The 25,310-nt window shown below is 38.0% G+C and overlaps 1 protein-coding gene across 4 annotated transcripts in view; it reads left to right on the top strand.

Moving 5' to 3' along the window:
- LAMA2 (laminin subunit alpha 2) overlaps window positions 1–25,310 on the top strand; it is a 344,097-nt gene that overhangs the window by 302,114 nt on the left and 16,673 nt on the right. For 3 of the 4 annotated variants that reach the window (XM_074537835.1, XM_074537834.1, XM_074537833.1), the window contains 11 exons: window positions 107–250; window positions 1,148–1,281; window positions 5,996–6,155; window positions 8,616–8,740; window positions 9,368–9,530; window positions 11,456–11,600; window positions 13,469–13,607; window positions 17,843–17,963; window positions 20,200–20,418; window positions 21,650–21,798; window positions 24,577–24,753. In XM_074537835.1, coding sequence (XP_074393936.1) covers window positions 107–250; window positions 1,148–1,281; window positions 5,996–6,155; window positions 8,616–8,740; window positions 9,368–9,530; window positions 11,456–11,600; window positions 13,469–13,607; window positions 17,843–17,963; window positions 20,200–20,418; window positions 21,650–21,798; window positions 24,577–24,753 — 1,676 coding nt within the window. Of the gene's footprint in view, window positions 1–106; window positions 251–1,147; window positions 1,282–5,995; window positions 6,156–8,615; window positions 8,741–9,367; window positions 9,531–11,455; window positions 11,601–13,468; window positions 13,608–15,336; window positions 16,495–17,842; window positions 17,964–20,199; window positions 20,419–21,649; window positions 21,799–24,576; window positions 24,754–25,310 lie in introns of those variants that run through there. The other variant, XM_074537836.1, reaches the window with a different exon arrangement.

The following is a 25,310-nucleotide window of genomic DNA, read 5'->3' as shown; positions in this document are numbered from 1 at the left end:
AGGGGAAAAAAAGTGTAATAGTCTTATAATTATTTGGAATCTTCTATGGTTAATTCTGAAATAATGAGCAGTGAACTGAATTATTTCTGTTATGCTTTTTTTGAAGATCAAAGTGTCCGTGTCCTCTGGAGGCAATTGTATTCGCACGTACAGACCAGAAATAAAGAAGGGAACATACAACACCATCATTGTCAATGTGAAGACTGTAGTTGCTGACAATCTGCTTTTTTACCTTGGAAGTGCCAAGTTTGTGAGTCTGTCTCCTGCCTTTCATGTCAGAGTTGCTCGATCAAATCATAGTACTGACAAATAAAGAAGATGAGAAAGGCTTTTTTTCACCCAGAGGCTTCAAAGCAGTAGTAGGGAGTCTAAAATAATCTAGACATTTACTGTCTTTGGTATTAATATAGTGATTTCTAAGATATGACCAGCAATTTTTTTACCTATATCTTTGTTTTAACTAGATACAAAATAGTAGGCTTGTACATGAACTACATTAGAGCTTTAAAATTCACAGTGCAACCAAAGTAATTTTGGAGTTGGTTGTGGGTTTTCCTTAGGGAATGAAGTAGCTAATCATATTGCATCTGTCAAAGCTCCTATTTATTGTAATTTTAAGTCAAGACTACAATTTCAAGCATAATAATGGTGAATGATTCAGTTTCCCATGAGGCCTATAGCAGACAGACTTCTAGAACACCCAATATTAATTCAGTAAATGGAAAAATATTCTATTTTTCAACATTTCCAACATGTATTTTATTTTCCTAATGCAAAATGAAAAGGCTGGATGGCATCATGTATCTCAACATCTTTCTGCCATCCAATGTATGTTTCAGAGTGTTCCTCTGAGTTAAGTCCTTCTGTTCATGGCTGCAATATTAACATTCTGTATGTCTGGCAGTCATTTGCTGCATATCACTGAGAGAAATAATTTGCTGTCTTTAGCTTAAGATTCCTTATTTGAACCAATAAAAGCAGGAAAAAGAGAGTCTCATTTTAGAGCAATGTGAGAATTAATGTTAATTCTTTACTGTCTGTGTGTGGGTTTCTGATGCCTCATTAGACCTTCTGAAATGTGAAAAGTTCTGAAAAACTTCCTTAATCAAAGTACAAGATCACTTCTATTTTCATGTTTTGCATGTAGACCGACTTCTTGGCCATAGAGATGCGCAAAGGCAAGGTGAGCTTCCTGTGGGATGTGGGATCTGGAGTTGGACGGGTAGAATATCCAGATCTGACCATTGACGATGGGTTTTGGTACCGGATTGAAGCCTCTAGGTAAGACAATATTTCGTTTCCAAGATTTTAGAAAAATGGCTGCTGTGGGAAATTCTAGTCTGGTTTGACAAAAGGTTTTGAACCTGCATCAGTTACTATTGAACACTATACACTACAGTTACTATTGAAATGTCAATTGTTCTCTGTCAAGGATTTACTTTAATCACACATTTCCCCTCTAGCATCAACAATCTATGACTCCTTATATTTATTCCCTTTTGTTTATCTATCACTCTATCGATTGTCTTCTTCAACTAGCTTACATTTAAAATCAGTTACAGGTTTTGGCACTCGAATAACTACTGTTCTTTTCTCCTTGAATTTTAAAGAGGAGCAGCTTTTCTGAATTTCTGGTCTTGATACAGTACTTGATACAGCAAGGGAATGGTCTGTCACACAGCAGTATCTTGATTCTAATTCAGATGCCATTCCTATAGGCAAAATGTCTCATCAGACTGGAAATATTTATGATAGATACAGTTCATGAAAGGAAGAGATATTCCAAAAAGTTAAAATATATTTTGTAATTTGAGATCAGCTATTTAATGCCTTTGAACTTTAGAAATATAGATACATAAATATTCAAATCCCAAATTTGTTAGCTGAAGCTTGTATTTTTCATTCAAATAGCAAACACATGGCATATGGTGTAGTAATCACAGCATAAGGATTGCATAACTCTATAGCCTTTATCTTGAATAGATCTTAGTAATTTAGATAATATCAGCTGTATTGCAATTTGATAGAAAGCTGAGTAATTTCTCCTGCATCATTACAGTTAATTTCACATAGTATTAAACATAGAATGGATAATATAGTTAGAAAATGAGAGAACGAAAGAGGAAGAAAACAAAGCACTCTAATTCTAGTAACATGCATAGCTCCCAGAAGAGGAAATGGCATTCAGTTTAAATAATTTAATGAAATCACTGAAATCAGCCATTCAGACCAGAGAATTAAATGAAATTATGGCACAGTCTCTAGAAGCTGGCTTAATGAAACCTTACTGCTAGGAAAATACAAACTGGGGTACAATACAAATTGTTGAAATCTTCACCAGTTCACATTATGCATACCAAAGCAGCTTCATGACACAGTAATGCCAGGCTTTCATTTGCAAGAAAGCTGCTTCAGCAGAACATGTAGCCAGAACGTGGTGTAAAATTCACACATGCTACAAAAGCCCATTACCTATTAGGTGGTTGTCCTGGATATATAGGATGTGCATGCCATTAGTTTAGAACAAAGTGCTGGATCAGCAATTTAGAATGATTACAGCTGCACAAATCAGAAGTACAGAGCAGCGTTTAGGAGAATTACATTACGGAGGCATTAGGTGGATTTGTGGGATTAAGATGAAGAGCTTGGGACTGATTTTACATTCTTAAGGCAGACTTCACAAATCACATACCCTATGGAAGAATCTTCAACTCTGAACATTTTAGTTGATTTGATAACTCCAGCTCCCTTCCTAACCTGTTGGAGAGTTTTACTCATTTTATTCCCTCACACATTTTCTCCAAATTTCTGCCCAGTTCCAGCCACAGGCTTTTTCAGCCCGACAGAATGGCCTGAGCAGCTGGAGCAGGGCATCTGCTTAGCATGAGGACAAAAGATGAAATTCTGGCTCTACTGAATTTTGCCATTGTTTTCAGTGGTGACAACAATTGACAATAATAATGATATGCTGTTGAACTCATCATAGGTTGTTGGCCATTTATAAGAATACCAAAGGGCCTTAGAAAAAAAGGATGTGGCACAGATGTTTGAAAATTCTCAAGTTTGCTTAGCATTCTAAATAAAATCTAAATATGAAAAATCTGACTGTTGAGTAATGATCAGAGATGGTCAGTTTATGCATGCACCAAAATTTCCAGTTAGTTAGACTAAATTGATAATTATTGCATCACTTTCCCAGCTACACTTTTAATTTTCATCACCTTTTTTATTTAGCATACTGATCCTTTGCATTTTATTGTATATTCAGATGTTACAATGGAAATTCCTTGAATTTTTGTTAATGGAATTGAAGTAAAATTTATTTATTCTTATAGGACTTAATAGAGGAATTCCCTGTACTTTGATGGTACCAGAGTTTAGCAAATGTCACTTACAAGTTACTTACCTGCTTACAGAAGCAAATCCAATTGGCGTCAAGATGCAATCAACCCAAGTATCAATTAGCAAAGGAAAATCTAGCATAACAGTATGTGACAAAATTATTTAAAGCAGATTTACAACATGCAAATAATGTCAGTTTTGTGAGACAGTCGGATGGATGAGAGAATATTTTTGAGACTCACTAGATCAGTGTTACTTGACTTCAGTAGGCCTCAATTAGGAGCAGAACCTGATTAGTTGTGATTTTAATCAACTGTGATTCAAGTATTACCATTTTTTTGATTGTTAGTGACAGAGTTTAAGCAGTGCCCTTCTTTTGAGGGCAAAGGATGACTGAATCACAAGTTCACTATAGACACATCCCTTTTAGTTCATCAAGAATTGAGTCTTAAAGTACTGTAGCAAATATAAGCCATGCTTTTCAGTGAAGGTTTTCTGTGTTTTCAAGGGGTCAAGGAGCAGAGTTTACTATGTGGTAGTTTATAATTTAATGCTGATGAGATGCTTGCTAAAGTCATCTCATTTATATAATGCCTCTCCTTAGGAGCAAACACTGCATGACATTACACAAATTTTTGGTAGAATATAGAATATGCTGAGTTGGAGGCATCCATCAGGATCATCAAGCCCAACTCCTGGCCAACTCCAGGACACCCACAAGAGACACATCATGTACCTGAAAGTATTGTCCAAACACTTCTTGAATTCAGGAACTACTGGTGTTGTGACCACATCTATGGGGAGCTTGTTCCAGAACTCAGCCATCCTCAGGATGGAAAACTTTTTTCTGATATCCAACCTAAACCTCCCCCAGCTCAGCTTCATGCTGTTCTCTCAAGTCCTATCACTGATCACAGGACTAAAGAGGGACTGCCTGTCCCTCAATTTCCCCTTGTGAGGATGTTGAAGTCTGCAATGAGGTCTCCTCTCAGTCTCCTCTTCTCCAGGCTGACCAGACCAAGTGACTTCAGCCTCAACTCATAAGGCTTCCCCTCCAGACTCTTCAATGTTCTTGCTTTGAACGTGGCCCTGCTTTGGGCTTTCTCTAATACCTTATTGTCTTTTTTTTATATTTTGTCACCCAAAACTGCCCCCAGCACTCGAGGTGAGGCCACCCCAGTGCAGAGCAGAGTGGGACAATCCTCCCTTGCCCAGCTGGTGATGCTGTGCCTGATGCCCTCCAGCACATGTGTGGCCCTCCTGGCTGCCAGGACTCATGTTCAACTTGCCATTGAGCAGTCCCTTTTCATGGGGCTGCTCTCCAGCCTCTCATTCCCCAGTCTGTACACACAAACCCATCCCAGGTGCAGAATCTGGCACTTGCCCTTGTTAAATTTCATACGGTTGGTGAATGCCCATCTCTCTAGTTTGTGCAGGTCTTTCTGCAGGGCCTGTCTACCCCCAAGGAAGTTGCCAGCTTCTCACAATTTAGTGTTCTTTCAGTGTCCTTCTGCATATCAGCCCCATAGTGCTGATACATCCTCTGTAATCCTCCAATTTTACAGAACTGACTATCACTTGAACAATATCTTCCAACCTGATAACTTGTCATGCACAGGGTAGCAATGTCTTTTTGCTGTCAAGTTAGCCAAGATCTTTCTTCAAGCTCCATTGTCCTCCCTAAATAAGAAAGAATTATTTATAGAAGAGACTCCATTGTGAGCATTTCAGTCTGTTTGAAGTTGAAAGACATCCATACTATTTGTGAATTATTAGACATCCTAAAAAGTGTCAGTCTGCTCAGTGACTCTTGGTTTTTCAAGTATTATAACTTTTATTCCTTAAAGGGCTTCTCATCAGTAAACCTTCTGCTATAAACCAGTTGCACCTTAGACCCACACAAGTCCATGAGGACGAATCCACCCAAGACTACTGGGGGAGCCACTTTCCATCATATACCAGCAGTACTCTTCAGCTGGGGATATCCCAGGTGGCTGCAAACTGGTAAATGTGAGACCCATCTAGAAGAAGTTTCAAAAAGAGGATTCAGGAACCATTTCTCTCCACAGTGTGTTCCTTCTGCTGAAAAAATATGTCAGCAAACTCCTTCCATGCCAGTTAGTACATTAATATCATCAAAGGAGTAGAAAACAAACTGATGCAGAAAGAGTTAATAAATGCAAAGTCCATTGCTGCTGTGTTGCCGTCAATATTTGATGTGATTCATAAAGGACAATGAAGTAATATTCTTGAACCTAATGGGGTATGTAACTGTTTGAAAAGCAGCCTGACAGCTCCATTGCAGGAAATGTGAATTCTTTTTCTCACAGTGAAGGAAACTGTGGTGCTTTATCACTTCATTTCAGTTCAAATATAATCTAATAAACATTCTTTTTTTTGTCAATGCAAGGTCCATGTCATGTGTATAGTGAATTTTGTTCAAAAAGGACATTCAAGTGAGGAAAAGATCTGGTTCTGTGATGATGTCTTTAGCTTATGCAGACGTACGTGTCTGTTCATTTGTATCAAAATGAGGCATAATCAAGTCAGTCGTGTGTGCTTCTGTTAAAAGGCACCATTTAAAATAGAATTTTCCTATGTTTGGTGTAACTACTGACTTTGTGTACTTCATTATTTTTTTTTTAAACTCTAGGACTGGGAAAAATGGCACAATATCGGTGCGAGCTCTGGATGGTCCTAAAGCCAGCATTGTGCCAGCCACATTCAGTGCAGTGTCCCCACCTGGATATACCATTCTGGACGTGGATGTTAACGCTGTGCTGTTTGTTGGTGGTTTAACAGAAAAAATTAAGGTAATGCCTTTTCCAGTGTTACTGTGTAAGCTGTGTGGACAAATTCTGTTATTGCTTAAAATAGAAATAGTAAATTTTAATATGCTGATGTCATTGTAGTAGATGCTTTAATTGCAAGTAGTACACTTGCACTTTGGAAAGGTTTTTGGGATTTGCCTGGACCAAGGTGCACAGATATGAGATTTCACTGCGCACGACGTAACCTGATCAGAAGCCCTGTAGCTGGCTGTGTTGATGCAGCATTTAGCCCAAACAGCTAATTCCTGCTGGATAGATGGATGCTTTACCTTGGACACGCTGCTGCCCTGACAGGCTTTTGGTTCCTGAGTGACAGGAACTCATTTCTCTTTCCATACATTTCTGGTCTCCTAACAATGTATACAAGAGTATATTTTCCTTTGCATTTGGGATTTTATCTTTGTCTTGTATCCACAGTATCACCTCCTCCTTTGCAGTCTGCTTTTTGTGTTTCTGCTTTATTTCCTTTATTTTTGTTCCAGTTTCCCTCCTTGTTCCCTTACAGATATCTACAACATACTCCTGATCTATTTATCTTTTATTTGTCTGTTCATTTTTCTGGTGACATCTTATACCTTGCTAAACTTCATGGAATGAATAGAAGATGTATGCCAAATAGAATAGACATAAATCTTTGAAAAAAATTATTCTGCAATAAAAGCTAATTAGCACTTCATTTTCTAATGGCATTCTTTACAAAACAATTTAAATTAACTATTCTATTCCTGATCAATATTTAAGCATTTTAAAAGAAGCTGAAATTTAAACTTTCCCAAATAGTGAACTCACTGATTTTTTTTTACTCTCAAGGTTGTATATGTCCTCAAGTGTTAAACACAATGTGCAGAAAACATGAAGTGCAAAATTCAATGTCAGAACAGCTGTTTTCAGCTTCAGTAAGCTTGAAAAAATATTGTCCAAATATTTTCTGAAGAACTGTCTATTTTTTCATTTTAGTCAGGAAGATCTTCCTGAATTCTTTTTTTCTCTCCAGGTAAATAAAGGCAAGGGCAGCAGTAGGAAGGCAGTCTATTTTAAGTTTTGTATGGCTGGTATATTTGCAATGTAGAGTTTTAAACACTGTCAGATTTGTTTTGTTCAAGTACCATCTCTGAATTAAAATATAACTTCAGGTTTTTTGGGAATTTCTGTCATCATGTGGCACAGTTGTAAGGCTCACAGAATGAAGATCTTACCTAAGACTTTTCTAAAAGTGTGCAGCTCTTTGGACAGTTAATCAAGCTTACTGATATAACTTAGGCTGCTGACTCAGAAATCTGCTTTTTCATATTATTGGGGTTTGGAATGCTTTAGATTTGTCCTACAGTTTTGTCCACATCCCTTTTTGCATGCATTCCTGCAGTGTATCCAAAAAGAAAGTTCATTTTCAGTTTTTAAAAACATCTTTCATCTGACTTGTAGAAGACTATGATACTTAGATATCAAGAATTTCTTAGAAGTGACATTAAGTTCATACTTGTTGCTAATTAAAACCTATCCAATTACCTTGGGAAATATCAGTAGCGCATTAAGTCTTTTGAGTCATACTTTTCCTTGAGTATTTTCTAATTGCACTTCTCAATGTTCTCTTGCAAGATCTTAATATTTGTAATTGCTGTAAAAACAGCATGTGCTTGTCTATCTCAAATAGCTAAGTGTATAGATTTTCAATCAGCTCATATTGATGAACTGAAATGTAAATGAATCAGGGTATTTTTAGAAGCATAATTTTTAGCGGAGTACTCTGTGTACTGCCAACGATTACTACCTTCATCATGGTACCATGCTATGTTCTAATGAGCATTACTCTACGTGCATAACCCTAGATTAATGAGTTCTGATGGGACATGTGTTTTAATTGCTTTGCCCTCTGCACATTTTTCTGCATCCAAAATTCAGCATGAACAGTGTAACAGCTGAGTTCTCAGCCTGTCTTTTAGCTTGGACAGTCTGCTCAATTTCCAGTGTTTCAAGCATTACAAGAGAAACACTTTGCTTATTGTATTGTGGACTATGGCAAGATTGCTCATAGTCCTTTCCTGAAAGTCTGAAATGAAAACCCAGCTAGGCCTTGAACAGGTGAGAGCAGCCAGCTCTCTGAACAGCCAGGAAAACTGATGGTGCAAGCCAAAGCAGCTCCTCGTTCTTCAGGACTTGTTCTCCCTGGGCCTTCCCAAGAGTCTCAAATCTGAAATCTTTCCCATTCAGACTGATACAAAGTTCAGTTCACATTTTCATTGATCAGTTGGTCTGTAGGATGGCTTCTTAGGTTAAATAATGTTCTTGATATTTCAAATGTTACAAAACATCTTATGGGGTTTTTTTATTATTATTTTATAGGGAATTTTATATGGTATTTATTTTTATGATTTTTATAATATTTTCAGATGCAGTAGATCACTTCAAATTCAGTTCTAAGGAGGTTTGTGTTCTCTGTTGCAGAAGTCAGATGCTGTAAGAGTCACCACCTTCACTGGCTGCATGGGGGAAACCTTTCTAGACAGCAAACCGATAGGACTCTGGAATTTCAGGGATATTGAAGGCGACTGCAAAGGGTGTGCCGTGAGGTAGGTACAGCACCCACAGCTTCTCACAGTGCTTCTTTAGGGAACCTACCTGCAGTTACATTACATTCAGTGGTAAGTAGCAGGAAATTCCACAGCTGCCATCAAATTCCAATGTGCATGCAACTGGAGTTAGGTTGCAATTCCACCGAGAGGGGAAGCAGCCAGTCTGGGTTGTAAGTGTGATCACTGAGTTAGCAGAGCTGGTCTGGTGTGACAGGGAGAGGGGAAGCAGCCAGTCTGGGTTGTCAGTGTGGTCACTGAGTTACCAGAACCGGGCTGGAGTGACAGGGCTGTGATAGAGGGGCTCCTAGAACCACAGTGAACTGGGTCTGGCTCATGGACAGCTGTGATGAGGGTGCCTGCACTCCTGCATGGCATGGAGCAGAGTCCAGTGCCTCGAGGTGGCTTTCACAGCCACCAGGGTAGTGAGCAGAGACCCCACAAAAGAAAGGAGTTTGCATTCTCGAAATAGAATGGGAAATCCTGTCCCTGTCAGCGGGAGGTTTGATAAGACATCGAACCAAGTTCAGGAAGACTCCCAAGAGCTGTGCCCACATTTCCCTAGCCCTGCACTTTTTATTTTAACTTCACATGGCAAAACAAAATGGTTGGAATTGTTCTTTTCAGCCCCCAGGTGGCAGACGGTGAAGGGACGGTGCAGTTTGATGGTGACAGCTATGCCATGGTGAGCCGCCCCATCCGCTGGAACCCCAACATTTCCACAGTCATGTTCAAGTTCAGGACCTTCTCATCAAATGCTCTGCTGATGTATCTTGCTACTGATGACTTGGTAAGAGCAGCCAGCCAACCTCTGTGCTCCTTGCAGATTTCAGGCCATCTTTGCAGTCAATGAATTCACTAGATCTTGAAAAAATTTGTAATTTAAGGTACCACTGTCCTGGTATGATGCTTCACTGCTGGCCCACTGAAGACAGTGTTATAGTGTCCAGGTTGACTACCTCACGTTTACTATGTTAGTCTGGGGAGAATTCCAGGTTTTCTGAATTTATTAATTAATCTTCCTTTATCCCAGATGTTTATGTATGTGAACATTTTCAGTTGGTTTTGTCTATTCATAGTTTAAAATATTGTGTGATGACAGGGGAAGTATGGGAAGAGACAAGTAGTCTTAAGTAGAAATCCTACTCATATAAAGAAAACATTTATGTTTTATTGAGTGGATTTAAAGAGGGACTGGTGCAACAAATAAGATGTAATAGTGATTGTGTTTTTCTAATATCTACAAATAATGTCTCTTACAGTTAAAACAGAATAGAACCATTACTTTTAAAGTTGTTTAAGGCTTTTTATTGACACACAGTATCAAATGTGTGTGCATTACAGGGAGAAATTATTTCTAAAGACACCTGTCCAGATCTGAATAACTCATCTTTGGCATTTCTGATCCAGATTGATTTGTGTGACTGACAGGGGACAGTCTTTCCCTTATCCTTTTAATATGGAGCAGAAATTAAGTACAGTAGTTTTCAATGATGTCTTGAAAAATTACTGAGCGTTTGCTACTTCAAAAAAACTGTGTTTGTGTAAATCAGTCTTATTTCAGATTCCTGTATTTTGGAAATAATTATCAAAATAGCTGGAATTATCAAGGAATAGGGTCCTCCTGAGTGACTATAGAAAAAGCTAGAATTTTATTATGATAATGAAATATGTATGTAGTTTTTCTAATGAACTTTTAAAATTGAATATTGAAAGCATAATTAAAGTATTTTTTAAGATTATTTTAAATCATTATTTTTGACTAATCATTATTTGTGACTTAGGTATTTTTCTGTGAAAAAATATTTAGTTGAAATCTCAAAAACACAAGCAACTGGTCCCTGGTATATTTTGTTTCTTGTGATGCTGTCCCACCACGTCTTTCTGATGATGCATGGATAGACATGCCTAAGCATCTAGAATACTGAGTTTGTTCAGTTTTAGTCTGAGAAGAGGTGGAACTGGCCATGAACAAAATTATAATAAAAATTTCTCTGCTACGTTTACATCCTTGGTCATAGTTCCACCATTACTTACCTAGTGGCTTTAATGCTGTCCAGTTCTCTGGCTATTTGTTTTGCTCTTTGTATCCTGCCAGCTCTTTTTCTGGAGATAGTGCAGCATATATTGTTGTGCCAGCCAGCCATCTCCAGTTGCTGCTTGGATACTGGTGCCAGTTGTTGATGAAATCAAGAGTGTCCATAGCTCTCTTTTGTCTCCATCTCTGTGTTGCTCTGTGGCCTCCATATTTTACTCTCTGGAAATCTGGCAAAACATGCCCACTTCACCATCTTCACTATTTTTGCTTTCTACCTTGAAAGTTTAAATCTAGCTGAGATATGCAATAAATATGCTAATTATAGTACAAATATACACTCAAAGCTGAGTATTAATTTCAGGTAATTATAATGTCCATTTTTATCTTCAATCTAAAATAAAAGTGCAGCTATCCCACCAAAACTGCAACTAAGATGCCAGCAAAATTCCAACTAAATTAGCAATCCAAAAGAGAATGTAGGGGGAAAAAAGAGCTTGGCATCAGACTTTTGTATGTGAGAGTCCTGGCTAGTAAATGTATGAGTTGTGGCATTTTCTAAAGCTTGAAAAATGTTGTCTGTAGTCACCCAGGGTTAAAAAGTGCTTATTTAATGTCTTATGCCTCTTGCCAAAATGGACAAGAATCATGATGGTGTATCTGACCCTTGTCATTAACAGAAGGATTTCATGAGTGTAGAACTCAGTGGTGGGCGTATAAAGGTCAGCTACGACCTGGGCTCAGGTACAGCTTCAGTTATCAGCAACCAAAATCACAATGATGGCAAATGGAAATCTTTCACCCTGTCAAGAATTCAAAAGCAAGGTAAGTTCCTGTGGTGTCAGCAGCATGACTTTTCCAGTTATCTGTGCAGTACACCTAACCTTCTAATCACGGGGATGGTGCTGTGGGAATTATAAGTTCTGGTGAGAATTATGAGTTCTAGTGATTTAGCAACTTCTTTTGTTTAGGTTATAGGTGTGTTAAGTTGCATGTGAGTGATTGCACTGTCAAATAGTGCTTTATGAAGGTAGCCTGTTTTTCAGGCATGATTATTTTATACAATCATAACTTGCATTCTAAAATTCCTCTGTCTGGGGAAAAAAAAAGTCTTCTCACCACTTTCAAAAAAGATTTCTTTCCATCAAAAAGAAGTTGTTTTCATCAGGCTCATGTTCTGAGTTATGAAATACATGTGTGATTTTTGTTAGGACAGCAATAGCTTTTATCCTGTACAGTCCTCTCATGCTCAGCATATACCAAAGTGCTTAAAAAAAGCAGTGACTTTAGTATTGATCCTATCTAACTAGACAAACACCACTACTTTATCTTCCCTAATGATCTGCATTGTGTCATGAACTGAATTTGCATGGGAACAACTGGGAACATCTCCAGTAGTTCTACTAATTCTTCAGCATGTTACTGGCACAAAATATGAAGTGGTGGAATTTGATGAGATCACAAAGACTACTGGTTATCATGCTGGCAAAACCCTTTTTTTTTGTTTTGTAGTCTGGTTATAGGGCTGGCAGAATCTTACCTGAGCCAAATTCGTTTTACTGTGACATAGAAGCTTTTGCAGTTTGAACTTTTACTGCATTCTGAATCTTCAGGGTCACCACAAGCCCCTAAACACATTCCTGTGCCTCTGCCCCCTGCAGTGCCAGCTCTCTACCTGGCCTTCACACCTCACACATAGTCCCTCTTCCTTGTCATTTAGCTGAAGGAGACTTGGAAGTTGGGACAGGGACCAAAGTAACCCTACTTTAGTGATGCCACTTGCAGATTTGCTGCACCTTTAGAGAAGGAATGTCTTATTGCTAGCCAGTTATCATAGTTCATACTTAACCCAGGAGGTATTAATATAAAATGCAATGTCATGTAATTGTAATTTATCAAGAGCATTCAATCATGTGTTTACAAAAAAGATACAGGTATAGAAATGAAAGGAAAATTACTCTGGTTTTGGTAAGGTGTAGCAGAAAGTCTGTCTATTCAATTCTTAAGGAAGAAAGGAAATAAATCCTTTTTTTTGTCCCTATATATCTTGAGGTCTGTTCAGCATTTTTCACCAAGTCTTATTTCTTTTATTGAACTTTATATTCTGTATTAATCCATACATTAAAAAATATACATGGAACAGACGCCTAAATAGGGTGGTTGTATGTAGCACATCACTGACTGCAGACTGAGATTGGACATGACAGCAACTGGATGCTTTGGGTTTGTAAGTGGTGTTAGAGTGAGTGATCACCAATCTGTAAGGCACATAATGTCAGTGTTTAACAAACTTTTACACTAAAAATCCTGTTCAAGAGGCAATCTTTGGACTGAGATCACAAATTAAATGTAAAATGATCTCTTGTCATGACTGTGTCCTGAAGTTTTAGCTCCAAATTACAGTGGAATTACAAAAAGAAGGCACCAAATGGAAACAGATTTAGAGAATATATAAAAATAAAGTGTACAGAATTGCTATGGCTTTTCAGGTTGTTATGGAAACAGAAAAGAGCAGCTTTCTTCCCCTGCCCGGAATTGATAATGTGGAAATCCAGTGTCTTAATTGCAAAATACGGCCCACCTTGCCTCTTCCCTCACCTGCTAACCCTCCAAATGTTTTTCTGTTGGTTTCTTACATTAAAACATCATTGTTCATGGTGGATATTTTGTAACTAATCTCAAATGTCTTTTAGCCAACATATCAATTGTAGACATAGACACTAATGAAGAGGAGACCGTAGCAACAACTTCTACAGGCAGCCACTTTGGACTCAACTTAAAAGGGCACGAGAAAATATATTTTGGGGGATTGCCAACCCTGAGAAACCTAAGGTAACATGGCTCAAACCAATTTCTTTAGTCTTGGTAAGGGAATGTAAATACAATGTATTTATTCCCTGCATTTGCTTCTCAAGTTCACTTGCAGTAAGTGAATGGTGAATTTCCAATGTACCCTGTACTGCCACAGCAGAATAGTGCTTTATTTGCATATGTTTTGTATTTCACACAGCTCATCTTACACACATACAATGGAAATTGCACTTGCAGTGCAGTGCGTCTTTCTGATTCTGTGCAAGAACCATGATGTAGCTGTTCCTTTAAGTATTTATTTGATGCACAGAATTTGTGACTGCAGATTCAGAGAATTGGCTCAATACCTCCACAAAATTAAGGACAAATGTTTACTTTGTGCATGCGTAAAAAAAATTGACCTACAGACTACTCCACATAGGATTACTGCTTGATGGGTATCCATGTTTTTGCATAATCAGTGTCAGTATACTTCAAATATGTATTAAAATATTTTGCTTAGATATTATTTTAAATTATTTGTAGATTTTAGTTCTTGGTCTCCTTAGATAAAATTCCTCCTGTGTTCAGGACTTAAAGAATATGATGTGATATTCTTCATATATTTAATGTAAGCAGAATGAAATATTTTCCCTTCAGAAGTCTGATCCTGATTTTCTTACACAAATAAAATTCCCAGTAATTATTTTTTAAATATTGCATAGTGATATTCACAAATGTTAACTTCAATGTAAATAATACTTGAATTTAGTGGCTTTCTTTCATGACTTTAAATAGACCAAAAACCGTATTTAAAGTTGAAATGAATATTCAGCAGTTTTGCAATGACAAGAACAAGAGAATTCTGTGCTACAATGAACAGATGAGCAACACAGAAACAGGCCCATTAATCTATGTCAGCTTTAACTAAATGGCATAATGAGCGCCTTGAAGTGGTCTTGTGCACAAGGAACTGTTGTGTTTAATCCACAGACTCGTCTGCCACTAAAAGAATGGACATATTTGTTAATTTATTAGGATAATCATTGACCTCTGATGTCAAATCACCCAGCAATGAAAAGATCTAAGATCCATTTTACTCATGAAATAAAACACTATATTATGTAATTGTGAAATCACACCAGTGCATAACAAAACGCCTAGAGTAATTATCTTCCACTTCCTTTGTGGCTGCCCAGAAAATCAGTGTACCACAGCTACTTTGACCTGTGGTAACCGTTCTGCCTACAGCTATGATTTGTCAGTGCCTGAGGCAAGATTAACGCTATGGTAAATTAGAATCAAAAGTAGTGAATGGGGGATTAGGGCAAAGCTGTGCTACTGCAAACAATAGACACTGAGGTATCCATGACTTTGTAATTATCGGGTCGTGTCAGTTCTGCCAAATTCTTTTACATGGTTTGCTTCTGCTCATGACCAAATATAGCATCAAGTTACAAAAACCCTCTGATGTGTTTGGTTTTAGGGCAGCTTATTGCGGAGTAAACCTGTTAATTGACCTGACAGCATACCTAGAATCCCACCTTTACAGCCTGATAGCGTACCTAGAATCCCACTTTTTATTATATGTTGTTTGTAAATGGTGTACACCTCCTTCCCTGTGAAATGATTGAACCTTGCTACTAAGTATTAAGTGTACTTAATACTAAGTATAAGTACTGTTGTATCACGGAACAACAAGACAAGTACCACTTGCTGCAATTAACGGCGTGTTGTTGTTTTCTTTTCTTGTCTTTCTTTCTCGCCCCAGTATGAAGGCAAGGTAAAAGCAATCAGACTGTCTGCATGACTTGCATGTGTCTAGTTAGAGCGCAGCTTGTAGCGCGGGTGGCACCGCAGCAGCAGCAGCAGCAGCAGCAGCTTGGGCAGTGCTCGGAGCAGCTGCCCCTCTGAGGCTCTTCGTTCGCTCTCGGAGCTGAGCGTTCTGAGCCGCTCCCGAGTGCTCACCGCTCACGTTCCAGCTGTGCACACACCTACACGAGCGACTTTTGTTTTCCTCTGGCAGCCGCTGCTGCCTTCAGCTTCCCTTTGTTGCAGCGCGCTGCCCGTGGCGCGGAGATCAGCCGGGGCTGGCTGAGCCTGGCTCCGGGCTGCAGGGGATGTGGGAATTCCACTGAATACTCACTGAGGAGAGCATGAGGGCACGGTGGAGATTTTTTGTGAAATTAGCCGCTTCTCGTGTTCAGAACAGGAGTATGAGGGGCAGAGAGGGGAGGTCACCTATTTCTGACTGCGTTTTCAGTTTGCAGCTATTTGTATCCATCGCTTTTGCTTTGGTATGCTCAGGTATGAGGTGATCTTCGCTGTGTTTTGCAGCCTAATTCCTGGCTTGAATTGGAAAACTACAACTTCACCCCCACACTCCTGCCCTGAACTTTAGAAAGATTATTTCCTCTCAAGCTCCAGAAATAACTGTTTGTTTTCCTGCAAAAGTGGCCTATTTTCATAAAAAAGAACTTAGAAAAAAAAAACAAAAAACAAACAAAGAATTACAGAAGATCTTAGTGAACTTGGACCTTATGTGGTGTATTTTGGAAAGGGAAAAAGAAAAAAAGGAAAAAAGAAAAAAAGAAGTTTTAAGAAATCATCAAGCAAGTGTTCAGTGTTTGCAAAGAGGTTGAGCCGGACAACCCACAGTGCTCCCTTCCAACCTTACCCATTCTGTGATTCTGTGATATGGGTTGGGAATTATAACAGCAGCTGTTTGTAACAGGGCAGGATGAGGACAGTCTGTCACTGGCAGGAAAGGGAGTATCAAGAATGGTTTCTGGATGGCAAAGATTATGGGCTCCAGTGACAATGATAACAGCAAAACTGTTCTTCCACTGGAAGATAAATCTGTAAAGGAACTGGAGAAGAGCTAGGAAAAAAAAAAAAGAAAACTGAAAGGTGAATATAGCTACTTGACTGTAACTAAAGCAGCATATGGATCATTTTAGTAAACCAGATGCTTGCTTTAACTTATGCAGAGAGTACTAATTTGCCAGAGAATACATCACGCTTGCTCGGTTGGCTGTAGTGCAAAGAATGGCTTTCAGTGCCAAAACGTGCAGCTGATTAGTATCTGTGCAAATTGGTTTTATTTTGTAATTAATATTCTTTAAAATGTTTTCTTTCCTTCCAGGGAGCTGAAGTGGTTTTTGCTTCCCCTCTTCCCCACCCACCCCAGTTTTAAGTCCTTATTTATTTCCCAAATTAATTTTTCTGAGTTTGAGCTGTTCATACTATTCAGATACTCTAGTAAACATTCATGGGCAATATTTTTAACGAATTAAATGGTGCTTTTTTTTTTTTTTTTCTTTTTAGACTTACTCTCCATGGTATCAATGGCAGTTTTTTTTCTGAAGTGTCTTTATAAAGCTTTTTTTCTGGCAAGCCTGGTTCAGATGTTACCAGCAGTTACGGTCTCCCTCTGATGTACCCAGGCTTGGGAAATCATACTTTTGCAATCAAACATGATAGTTTTGGTCTTGTTTCAAAGGGTTTCTTATTTCTTCTCATCAGCCAGCTGATGAGTCAAACATGGAACTTGAATTCCATTACAATATTTTCCTGTTTTGGATGGATAGTTACATTCTGTAACAAACCCAAGTGCTTTGTTTTGTTTAACTGACTGAAAAGGTCAGATGTATTGCTGTGTCCTAAGAAAATATGCAGCAGTTTTCATAAGAAAGATACTGGAAATATAAATGTCACTCCACCTGATTGCATTCCTGAAGCTTGTGGGCAAAAACTTTATTCAAATATTTGTACACTGCTAAAGTTCTTTTCTCATTGGATCTAGCATGCAAAAAGAAGAATGAGAAATGTCTTCCAGTTAAAGTTTCTCCTTACTGTTATGATTTCCTAGCTTGCATCTTTCTGCTTTGCCTAAGGAACAACAACTTCCTTATTTCATATCTCCATTTTTGTGTTTTAACACTAAAGGTGATAATTCTCCTTTATCAAAGGAAAAACACAGAAAACACAACCACCAACCAAAAACCCTTAAAAAAGAAAGAAATACTTGAGGAGGGGACTGCTGTCAGTTGGAGATGAGATGAACCTCTTGTTTCAACTTTGAGTGGTGCAAGGCAGAGTGCAATGTGTGCTGATAGATTGTAGAAGGCAACACGAATTCGAGTGTATGTGTGTAGTTAAAATAAAAATAAAAATCAAGCATCTGTGCAACTGAAAGTGTACATATGTGTGTCTGGCTGACTGTTCTCCCTAAACTCTGTTTTTGAAAACACATTGTACTTCTAAATGTTTTTTAGGCCTGAAGTGAACTTAGAGAAATACACAGGTTGCCTCAAAGACATTGAAATTTCAAGGACACCCTATAACATATTGAGCAGTCCTGACTTTGTTGGTCTAACCAAAGGATGCACACTAGAGGTTAGTCTGATTTCCATATATTTTGGCCTTGATGGTTATAAATGTTTTCTGGTTTCTGGTTTTATGGCATAATAGATTAATCGTATATGGTATATTTAGTATATAGTATATTCTTTAGATGGGAATCTAACCTAAAAATCCAAACAGTTACATTTCAGAGAAAGAAAGGTAAGTCTGATCAGCAATAGACCAGTTTTTCAGATTCTGCCTTCTTGGAGAGTGTCCCTGGCCACTTGTGATATCCCTGTCCCTAAAGGGTAGGATTTTATGAACTGCTTAGCAGTGATTTAGCTTTGTTTCAGCTGACTAAAATGGTAATTACTGACATTAATAAAGATTGGCATGGACAACACTGAAAAAATTAAGAAAAGAAATCTGATGCACATAAAACACAAGGATTTTTTTTAAATGGTTATTATTAAGTCATTCACTCTATAAAACCTCAGGTATAAATATTTACTGTCATGAGCTGGAAGGTACATTTCTTACTGATCACTAAGAATGTGCAAAATTGCTGTTGTTATTTTAGCTTTAAATGCATCTGTTTTCAGCTGTTGATGCTTGCAATTAACAGCCTTTCAGTGCATATATTATTCAAGGAATCTGATCTGAAATTTGGGAGAGAATTTAGTCATTTTCCATGGAAAAGTCTTTTTATACAAAAAAACCCCCAAAACTTCCACTGACATTTGTGTCCCAATTAATAGTTTGTATTTCTTTCCTGGAAATCTCTACTATGTAAGATAGTTTTGCAAGCAGATGGAAGATATCCATCAGATACCGTATATACCATATATCTGATAGATACCATATAACTGAAATTCCATATCAGATACTTTTACAGCAAATCCAACTGAGTTGTTAATCCGATGCTCTCTAATTTTATCTTTTCTTTCTACAAAACTTTAAAACTTTACTTTGAGCAGCAACTGAAACTTGGCCAGGCCAAAAAAAAAAAGACAAAGGCCCTATTTTGCAGTGTTTATCCATTGTACCTTTGGTCTTCATCAGAGCAAAAAGTACACTACAGTAAGACTCTCAGATGGGACATTAGACTAGATTTGTTATGAGATCCATATTTTCAAGTTTGTGGTAAAGCTAAATTGTAAACAAGCAGATTGTTCAAATGCTTTTAAATCTTACAGATTTGGCTTCAAAAAAATTAGATAGAGAGGCACATGTCTGTTTTGATTTTTAGTATATTCTTTCTGAAACAGGAAAGGATAGTTGTGTTCATTTTCTTTTGTTGCTATGAATCTTCAGAAGTACTTTGCCTTTCACATTATTTTGTAATGCTTGAGGTTTCAGTGTATGAAATCTAATTGGATTAACCATTTTCTTGGGAAATAAATAAAATATTCTAATTTTACAAAATAAGATGTAGGAAAATTCAAAAAGAGTGGAGCAAAAGTAAAGGATAAAGACTGGATATGTGTTCAATCATTAAAATGTCCTCAGATTTCAGAGAAAGGTAGGCACCACCAGCAATTATTTTATCTGGCACAATTTTTTATTTCTAGACCTGGAAACATTTCTACTGTACTACAAAAATGGCAAACTACTTAAGAAAAAGTCACTGTTTCTAAAGATTGGTCTTCCACATCTGGAAGAATACATGAGTTGGCAGTGATGACAGAAAATCTTTTGGACTATGCACTGACTTATTATTTGATGACATAGTCTACTCTTTAAATTGTGTTAATGGCTACCAATGTCTGAAGAGCTGGTCCATGTGCAACCAGTGCTTCATTTACGACTCTGAGTAACCAAGAAGGCAGTGGTGCTTAGTGAAGTAATGAAGATTAATGAAAAGTATTCTCTCAGCACATCTGACAAATAATAGTTTATGTTCATATTGGGGTTTATTACCTATTGTATAGATTTAAAAGCAAACTCCAACTGTATTAACTCAATGGAAAATACATATATAAAATAAAAACAGCCTTAAGCAGTTATTTTTAATCCAAGAGGATATATTGACATAAAACTGGAACTTTGCCTTCCTGTAAGACAGGATTCCACAAATACTGTAATGTTGCCAGATGTAAACAGATAATCTAAAAGTGTTTGCAGAACACTTGGAGGAATAAATTGCTAAGTGTTTATTATTACTTTCCATCTTTTCACGCTAGTTATATTTACATAGTTTATTATTTTAGTTCAGAGATCTTCCTGTGCATTCATAATGTTGCTTTTAATTCTACTAATGCACTTTCCTGCCCTTTCCTTCCTACAGAACATTCACACAGTCAGCTTCTCCAAGCCAGGTTTTGTGGAACTGCAGCCGGTCTCCTTTGATGTGGGCACAGAAATCAATCTCTCCTTCAGCACCAGGAATGAGTCTGGGATCATCTTGTTTGGCACAAGTGGCACAATTATTCCCCCCAGGAGAAAGCGCAGGCACTCTGCAAGGAAAGCTGCTCCCCTGAAGAGAAAGCGCAGGCAGACAGGACATGTAAGAGATTTTTAAAAATCAAGATTAAAGATTAAAAAATATTTTTAAAAAACCCCACAATTCTACAATTCTACTTAACTGCCTGAGTTTGTTTAAAGACACTGACAGATGTTTATGCTTAAGTTAAAATTCAGGTATTTGGAATAAATTATTTCTAGTGTCATCCTTCATCTGATGAGGAATCTAATAGAAGCTCAGAATTGGTTTTTTTTTTGTCTTGGAGAAATTGTTTCTCTTACAGATTTACAGTCATGTATCCATTGCATGTTGCTAAGCAGCAGATTTGGTTTTCTATTATATTCCATGTTGCGTTTTTTTAACCAAACCCAAATATTAGAAAATACTGTTCTTCACTCATTTTGAAGACTACTTATGCACTATTAATACTTGGAAACTCTCTCAATTGTATTCATAGAGACATAAATGAGTATCATTCTAATTTCCCTGAGACAAAAAAAAAAAAAAGGTGGTGAACACAGTGAAATTGTTAGAAATTATTCGAGTCTTGATTAAATCTTGATTAAAATCCTGACAGACAGGCACACTGCAGCAGCAATAAACAGATTGTGTTGATGCATTCTTTGTTCAGGACTTCTGGGAAGTGATATTTCATTATTCTCCTTTCTGACTGCTTTGCAAGAGAGCTCTTGGTGACCTAGAGTAACACACTCCAGGGGCAGGACATTGTAATGGCTCACCTGGATGACATTATCTTCAGGTTAGGGGCTCCTTCCTCATTTCCCAGCTCTTCAGGTCACAGAGGTGAACATGACCTCTTATTGCTATATTAACTGGAGTTTAGATCCTGAAATCTGCCACAATATGATACTGGTGCTGGAGTAACTACTGGCATGATTTGCCAGCCCTCCAAACACAGAACTTAAGCTGAAATCAATGCACTTCAGGGCTTGATGAGTTTAAGAGCAGGTCCTATAACATCATAAATGAGAAGAATTGTAGGTTAGAAGTCCCCATCCTTCCCTGAAAATAGATAGAGAGTTAAATCTTCTGTTGACATTTTCCATCATGACCTCCTCTTACCCCTTCCTCATTATAAAAATGCTGGAGTCTGAGCACAGCAGCAGCAGAACTGAAAAAGCTGTGTCTTGTCTACGGTGAGCACATTGACAGCCAGTGTAAGACAATAAAACATAAACATTAATGTAAAACTAAGTGAAATCATTTATTTCCAAATATTACTTATCTTTTCACTCCAACGTGTACCTTGCAGGCCTACTATGCGGTGTTCCTGAACCGAGGTCGGCTGGAAGTGCACGTGTCCACTGGGATCCGGGATCCGCACAGGATCACCGTCAGGCCCGAGGCTGGCAAGTTCCACGACGGCAGAGCACATTCCATCCGGATAGAGCGAGCTGGAGGGTAACAAACACCCACAAGTGCTGCAGGCCACACAGCACGGCTAATCCAACAAAGCAAATTTGTTCATGGCTTTGGCAGTCCATGTAAATGCTTCTTCTGAGACAAAAAGTTTCATTCCATCATTATCCAGAAATTCTTAGAAATAAGTTTCTGACAGTCATTATTGTTCTGAAGAGCTGGTTTACGTGCTTTTGTAGGCTGCCAGCCTGCTTCTCCAGACTTGTGTTTGCCTGAAATGGCATCTTTAATCTTCTGATTCTTTGCAAATATATTTTATAAAAGGATCTGTGGGTGAGAAATTCTGCCGTGGTGCAGTAAATCTCCTTTTTCAGGACATATAGAAAATATCATTTTCCAAGGGTTCAAACTGCAACAGCACAGCAGCCTGTAGCCTTTTTGAGATGCCATGTGCTAGACACAGTGGTGCCCAGCTAAATGTGGCAAAACAATGAAAACACAGTCCCACTTTTCTTATTGGAAAAGCCATCACAGACCTTCTCAGACCATGTTGTTTTATACTGAATTTCACTCGAATTCCTTTGCCCTTTTTCAGACATTTTAAAACTTTAATTTACACTTCACCATTCAGAAAGTGATTAGAAACAGCACTACTCTAGTATGTAGGACTCAGGCAGTCAATAATATTTGTGGCCTGGAATAGCCCTTGTTCCAAGCAGGGTTTATTATGGACATTTGAACAAATGTGTACATTCTCTACAAACATTTGTTGGATTAGTGCACTATGCACAATGTTCTGTGTTGTTAAAAGAAATTAGGAAGAAGATGTGACATCCAACATGTTACAAAAGGCACTTATCCACTTCACCCTCTTACCCCCACAACAATGAAGCTTTCTTGACCAGCCATTCCTGTCTAGTCCCCGGGTGCCCTTCTGTTCTCTCTTCAGTTTGCTTTCCTTTCTGTATAATTTTCTGACTGAATTTCTATTGTATTGCTAAAAAACCTCTCACAAATAATGTTCCAGTCAGTAAGACTCCTCTACTTCGATGACTAGGTCAAAGTCAAACTGTAAATGCTTTGGGAAAAAATAGTTTTTTAGGAAATGGATGACTGCAATTTGTGATACATTTTGTGTCACTGTGACAGAACACAAATATGCAGATGATAATAAAAAGCTCTAAGCAACAAAGTAAATTATTTTATGCAGTGCTGTAGCCAGTACAGTTAGCTTGACCTTATGAGGGTGCATATGAGAGTACATCAAGGCAAAATTGCTGTACAATGCCATCCAGTGATGGTGCTTGTTCAGATGAGACCTCTGTGTTTTCGAAGTAGCTTTGTTACAAAACAAATGCCTGTACTCTGAAGTTTTTGTAGACTGAAATGTATATGAAAAGACATAAATTATGATTAACTCTTCCTCTGTTCATTATGATCTCAAGCTTTATTTTTTTTAATGTTTTCTGTGAAAACTCTGCAGAGAGATAATTGTCCATATAATTATGAAAAATTGTATTGTTGATGACTAATGTACATCATTGCAGGCTGATTTTGGGTCAAATCAGCTTGGACCCAAAATGCTTATGATGATTAGCCTTGGCTAAAACGCAGCAGCAAAAAGGATAACTTGAGTCTTCACAATCTGACTTCCCTACACTTCCTCTGAAGTGTCCCAGCTCTGGGACACTTCATGGAACCTAAATTAGACTTTTTCTCTGAACTGCCTCCAGAGAAATCTCCCTCCTTCTGTTTCCACTGCCAAAGGGACTGGTAGATATCGTAGGGATTGTCCTGAAAGATAAGTCTTCTAATAACTGTTTTCTCTAACCCTTTGAAAAATTAATCACATTTCTTGCTCTGCAGCTTTCCAAACTAAATTAATTCATCCAAAACTATGAGGAAACTGGACAATTTAGACATAGTACAGCACTTAAATAATTCAGGTGCTTAAGTCACTATCCGTTTCTGTCTAGGATGTGTGTAAATAACAAAGCCAAGCATTTTGTATTTGAAAACAGGTCTCTTTTCAATAAGCATTTTCAATATGAAGTTGCTTGCATTCGTAATTATAGTTTAGAAAGAATATCAGAGTTCAATATAATTTTGCAGTTGACAAAAGGGAATTTATTTTCCAGAGACTGATTAGTCAGGCAGTGGTGCTGCAGAGGCTCCTACCTTCCCCTCTTCAGCCTTAACAGTAACCATGGGACTGCTTTGTCTTTTGCTTGTGCCATGTGAAATACCCATTGGAATGAATTATAGCACCTGTATTGGTACACTGTGAACAATCAGCAGTTTTCCTCCTCTGCCACCTCCCCCAGAAGAGGCTATGAGATCTTTAAAAAGTGTGCTGTATGTCTGCCATTGATCCTGCAGTCAGAGCAGTCTGGTTGTGCCCCGGCAAGAAGATAATAAGGAAATAGGGAGTCCAAACAAAATGTGACCCCGTGCTGTTCCCATCCTGCTGAGCTCTAGATTATTATATCTACCATCACAGTACAGCCAGCTCAGCCCTTACTGTGTCTGTATTGCCTCACCACAAACCACTTCTTCTTCTGCAGCCACAGTCTGACATTATCACCCCTCCACAGCACAGTTTTGCCAGGCTTTGTCAAACAACTACCAAGGAGGCACAGCAGCAGCTGAAACCCTTCTAGTGGTTAATATGCATTTAATGTGAGCTGCCAATTACATAATTTGAGTTGCTCATTGTTACAGCTGGTGTAGGAGTAAATGGGGCTTGCAAGGGGGTGATTTCAATACAAGCAATAACCAGTGTAAAATATATATTTCTTTGCATTCATATCTTTTCCACAGGATGTTCAGTGTTCAAGTCGATGAAGACAAAGTCCAGACTCAGAGGTTGCCATCAGACCTGCCCATCTCTGTTAAGAAACTCTTTGTAGGGGGTACATCTTCTCAGTTTCACACTGCACCTCTCAGAAGCATACCACCATTTGAGGGCTGTATATGGAATCTTGTCATTAATGCCACGTAAGTCTCAATGATGCCAAAAAACTGTCCAGTTAATGAAATCTGGTTGAACTGCCTTGGAAAGTTTATTGTTGCAACTAATCATACTAGCAGCAAATCCTAGAATATGATCTGTTTTCTTTATATGCTATTCTTTTTTTTTTTTTTTTGTCTACAGTATATGCTCCATAGGCTATGCAATTAATGAGCTGTTTTACAGACAAGCCAACACTGTCTGTTTATCCATGAAATCACAGAATTTCAGCAGTAACACAGCAGTAAGATGTACGTCAGCGATAGGTATTTATGGTGTACTATAACACTTTATTTTAGGTAAGGGTGACTTCCAAGAGAAGTCAAAATTCTGAGAACCACCATGGGAATCAATTTACTTTGTGGAAAGTGCAGTAATCTGGAAGGAGCATTTGAGTAAAAGGAAAGGCAATGGTGAATAAAATAAGATCTCTATAAAAACTTTCCATCTAAATCTTTCTTTCACATATCTGACGTACCTAAATTAGGATTTTATTGCTCCACATCAGAGTAAATGGCTTCTCTGTAATACCATTGAAGCTACA

Source organism: Zonotrichia albicollis, chromosome 3 (assembly GCF_047830755.1).
Source record: "Zonotrichia albicollis isolate bZonAlb1 chromosome 3, bZonAlb1.hap1, whole genome shotgun sequence".
NCBI lineage: Eukaryota > Metazoa > Chordata > Aves > Passeriformes > Passerellidae > Zonotrichia > Zonotrichia albicollis.
Note: the sequence above shows the minus strand (reverse complement) of the source record. Positions and strands in the feature narration are given on the sequence as shown.